The sequence below is a fragment of the Rattus rattus genome, chromosome X (assembly GCF_011064425.1).
Source record: "Rattus rattus isolate New Zealand chromosome X, Rrattus_CSIRO_v1, whole genome shotgun sequence".
Classification (NCBI taxonomy): Eukaryota; Metazoa; Chordata; class Mammalia; order Rodentia; family Muridae; genus Rattus; species Rattus rattus.
In genome coordinates, this window is record NC_046172.1 from 84,063,988 (window position 1) to 84,068,594 (window position 4,607).

The 4,607-nt window shown below is 33.3% G+C and overlaps 1 protein-coding gene across 1 annotated transcript in view; it reads left to right on the plus strand.

Moving 5' to 3' along the window:
- LOC116888031 (prolactin-3D1-like) overlaps nucleotides 1-3,456 on the plus strand; it is a 6,311-nt gene extending 2,855 nt beyond the window's left edge. The window contains exons 3-5 of the mRNA XM_032889438.1: nucleotides 408-515; nucleotides 2,297-2,476; nucleotides 3,131-3,456. Coding sequence (XP_032745329.1) covers nucleotides 408-515; nucleotides 2,297-2,476; nucleotides 3,131-3,346 — 504 coding nt within the window. The 3' untranslated portion in view covers nucleotides 3,347-3,456. The remainder of the gene's footprint in view (nucleotides 1-407; nucleotides 516-2,296; nucleotides 2,477-3,130) is intronic.
- Nucleotides 3,457-4,607: the final 1,151 nt, after the last annotated feature.

The following is a 4,607-nucleotide window of genomic DNA, read 5'->3' on the forward strand; positions in this document are numbered from 1 at the left end:
AGTTTTCTATAATAACTTTAAAAATAACAGCTTGTTTTGATCTTTGTCACAGAAACTTTGATTTCCTGGTAATCTATCCTTGGTGTTCTGTCTTTATGTTCATTCCTTACATATTGATCTGGAGATAAGTAGTGAACGAGAATTGCATTGAAGTTAGTTATATCGAAAGAATAAATTAAAAAAAATCAAAACCATGAGGTACTTAATGAAAAGAATAAAGAAAAGGGAAACCATGGAAATAGTGAAAAACAAAGATAAAATACAGCAATCCATTGTGTCAAGTAATGCATAGTTCTTAAATATTAAAAATATGTTGTTTATCAAATGATCATGTTTATCTTATGATCATGTATGTTCCCATTCAATTCTGAAACTTCAAATGAAACAAAATGTTTAATTTCTTTCAGGATATAAATTTTGCCAAGAGAAGTTGGATGAAAGACAGGGTACTTCCCCTGTGTCACACTGCTTCCATCCATACTCCAGAGAATCGAGAGGAAGTCCATGAAATGAAAGTAGGTTTATTCCTTGTTTTGTTTTGCCAAACAAATAATGTTCCATATGTGCTAGTTTTGCTATATATGATTACTAAGACCATGAGAATAGTGATAATCTCAGCATTAATAGATGAAAGTGTCAGAAAATAATGGCATCATATAGTTGATAACTTTAGCACTAAGTCAGATCACTAACAATTCACATTTTCCCTAGTTCTAACTGTCCAGCAAACTGTCTCTTTGTCCCCTTGGAAGCCCTTCTCTCAACTGGACACTCATTTTTAAATATATTTATATACATAAAAGAGCAAATACAAACCAAGTTGTATATGTGGTATGACACCAAAAAATCTTCTGCCTTCCAGCAGCAGAAATACTTTCTTACTAAGTTTCTAAACTCTGTGGGACTACTTCTGTTCGTTTATTATTTGTATAGTCTTCCCTGACTGGTCTGTCTTCATATATATCTTAACTGAAAATCAGCTTTCTAAGAGACTCCTGTATACACTGTCTCAGGATGACTTCCATTTTGATGGGATCTTGATAACTCTGAACATCTACTGGTATATGTGCTAGGATCTCTTCCCTTTGACTACCTGTCATAAGTATCAGAGTTTGGTTTACGTAAAACTAATATGCAAATTTGCTTCCTACACATAATCTATTCTCTAGTCATATGTGTATTACTAATACAAGTAACATATATAATATACTCTGTGAAATAATTTACTACATTAAGTAAAATAGAAATAGAAATGGAAGAAAACATTTGTACAAACGGAATTTTCTAGACAATACACATAGCATTCTGCTGGCATGGAAATATTCAATGATGATAAACAATAGCTTATTGTTTTGAGGACACTATAAAATTTTTTCATTTGCATGTCAAGAAAGAATTTTTCCTAAATTTCTTTCAGGTCATGCATACATTCTTAATCATTATTGTCTAATTTTCCTAGCATCATGTTGACCAGTACTGGCCTGTTTGTTTCATTCCTAAACATAAACATTTTTTGAAATTTTGATTGCACTTCTCTATGGTCTTTATTTTCATAATCTCTAGGATTCCTCCAAGCAAATTAAAACATTTTATTTTGAATTACCCTGGAACTGCACTAACACTTATTAAGTCAAAATTTCATTCTGATTTCTACTGATGCCTTGAATTAAAGTAATGTTTTGTAATAGTTTTTCTACTGCACATGTCAATACATAAAAAACTTCCCTAGAACCAATGGATGTGAATCATGCAGATACCTGAAAAATAAAATTTGGAAAACAATTATTTTCAGTGAACATATTTTAATATTCTACCGAAAAGTTACAAGAATATGAGAAATCAATTTGTCTAACTAGTGTAGAAATCATTTGAGCCATTCGCTTCTGTCGGTGTTGACATCGTAAACCGAAAAGTTATGAGAAAGTTATGAGAGTATGTTTTTAGACACCTATCAAGCCCTATAGAACTGTTTTACTCACAGATAAGCAAGAAATCAAAGAGAAGAAGTTTAACTAGGCCACATGGTAAAATGCATAGAAACTGCAAATATCATCATTTTGAAAGAATTATTAAGACCTACTTAGTTTTATTTAGCAAAGTGGAATTCTGAAGCTGAAAATATACCTTTATACAACATTTATTTAGAATGAAAATATTTGTATAATATGAAACCTTTAACATATATTATTAATAAAAATATACTGTGGTTTGCCTCTTTTGTGAAGAAACCATAGGCAGCTAACTATTCAGCTCTATGTCACTCAGTTTAATGTGGTGTCCAATAATATTTTCTCAGACTGAAGACTTCCTGAACTCAATCATCAATGTTTCAGTTTCCTGGAAAGAACCTCTGAAACACTTGGTGTCTGCAGTGACTGCTCTTCCAGGAGCTTCTGTTAGTATGGGGAAAAAAGCTGTTGATATGAAGGACAAGAATCTTATAATTCTGGAGGGACTTCAGACCTTATACAACAGGGTAAGCTGTTTTTAGGAATGCCTTTGTTGATGCTATATATGCAATTGGTAAATTGAGTAATGCAAAGGAATTTTGAAATACTCACATCAAAGGATAATTACTAAGAAATTCACAGAACATTGGTTACCATAGAAAATTGTTGTGCCTCAGCATAATTTGGACTGTAATTTTCCTGGATAGTTTGGGCACTCAGAAGATCTTATGACAATCATTTCCTGTATTGATTGTACCTTGTAGAAAGATTCAATAAAGTACACAAAATATGGATATATCTGAAAAGAAGAAAAGCATCAGAACGCTCTACCTGAGTAAATATGGTATAAAGAACACATCAAGGGAAATACTGAGTGCATATAAAACTACTCAAAGGGGAAGGATTGGTGTAGCCTTCTCACTACATTTTAATACTATATATATGTATATATATACATACATATATATATGACTATCTACTGTAGAAATTATTTTAGCTATTAGCTTCTGACAGTGTTGGAATCTATGTTATGAGAGTCACATTTCTGGACACCTACTAAGCTCTATAGAATTCATCATTGGGAGAGAGAGAGAGAGAGAGACAGAGAGAGAGAGAGAGAGAGAGAGAGAGAGAGAGAGAGAGAAGATAATGTCAATAATACCTTTCCACTTGATGTTTAGACTCAGGCTAAAGTTGAAGAAAATTTTGAAAATTTTGACTACCCTGCCTGGTCTGGACTCAAAGACTTGCAGTCATCTGATGAAGACACTCATCTTTTTGCCATTTATAACCTGTGCCGCTGCTTTAAAAGGGACATCCATAAGATTGACACTTATCTCAAAGTCTTGAGGTGCCGAGTTGTCTTTAAGAACGAGTGTGGAGTGTCCACCTTTTGAAGTCTTGCACCCAATGTTGAACCAGACTTTTGTAATGCTTTTTCACCTCTCGGTGTATTCAGATCTGTAATGGAATTCTTTTCATAAAATAAATTGTAATTATTTAGAAATACCAGACTCAGTGTGAAAATTGAAGAAAGTCTCTTCTTTCCCTTTAGTATCATATGGATCCACACTTTGGTAATATGCATGTAACATTCTGAAGTTTGAAAATCACATATGCTTATGTTAGGTCACAATGAATGGAAGTAGACAATTTAATGAACCCAAAGCCTGAGAATGTTGCTATTCATCAGCTGTATTGTATCAAGGAGATAGATATATCTGACGTAGTTTATTTTGTGAGCATGTTTTTAGTCTAATAACAAACAAGTTCAATAGAATTGAACTATCCATAAGTACAATTAATTTAAATATTCCAAAATATAGTGTAGAAGGAGTATGCACCATATATGTATTTCTCCAGTCCATCTGCCACCTTGATCATCCTTAAGAATATCTTCAAAGAATACATGTTTCAATTTATGTGGTTCTGACAACATTTCTTTGACACTCTCTCTGCATCTTCCAGATTTTAAGGTTGCATAATAGTGAAGGCCAAAGCCTATATTATTCATGTTTCTGCACTATCTCCTTTCTGCTTATTGATGCCTGTGAAATTCTGGAAAAACAAGTTTAAGTAAAAAAAAAGTGAAACATTAAATTTGATACTTAAAGAGTTTTAGTGAGTAGCTTGCAAGGAAAAAGGGGTGCTTCTATTCTGGGCACCCAAGTGTCCTCAAGCCTTACTGTGGGAAAACATCAAGGGATAGTGTCTTTAGTAGCATACAAGTTCTTTATAGATTCTGTTCTCTCTGCCATAACTCGGCCATCTGTTACATCCTTTTGATTTTCTGTCAATAGACTCCTCACTCTAAGTGCCTATTCCTAAAAAAAGTAGCTCAAAACATACCCTCTATGAAATAACATGATTTTCACATTCATTAGGTTAACTCCAGCAGAGAACTGGGAACATGAGAGCATCACTGTGGGCACCCACCTGGTGTGTCTACCAAGGTTTTATTTTTCTCCCTGTTTTTGGACATTGAGAACTGATCAGAAGTACAATTTAATCACAGACATTAACCAGTGAAATGTACAGCACTTGTCCCTTCTTTTGAAACCCAGAGTTCCTCTGCTGACAAACATCAGAGAGTGATGCAGTGATAATTCTATACCATTACATTGTATGTAACACCAAGAATTAAAATAAAATGATCTA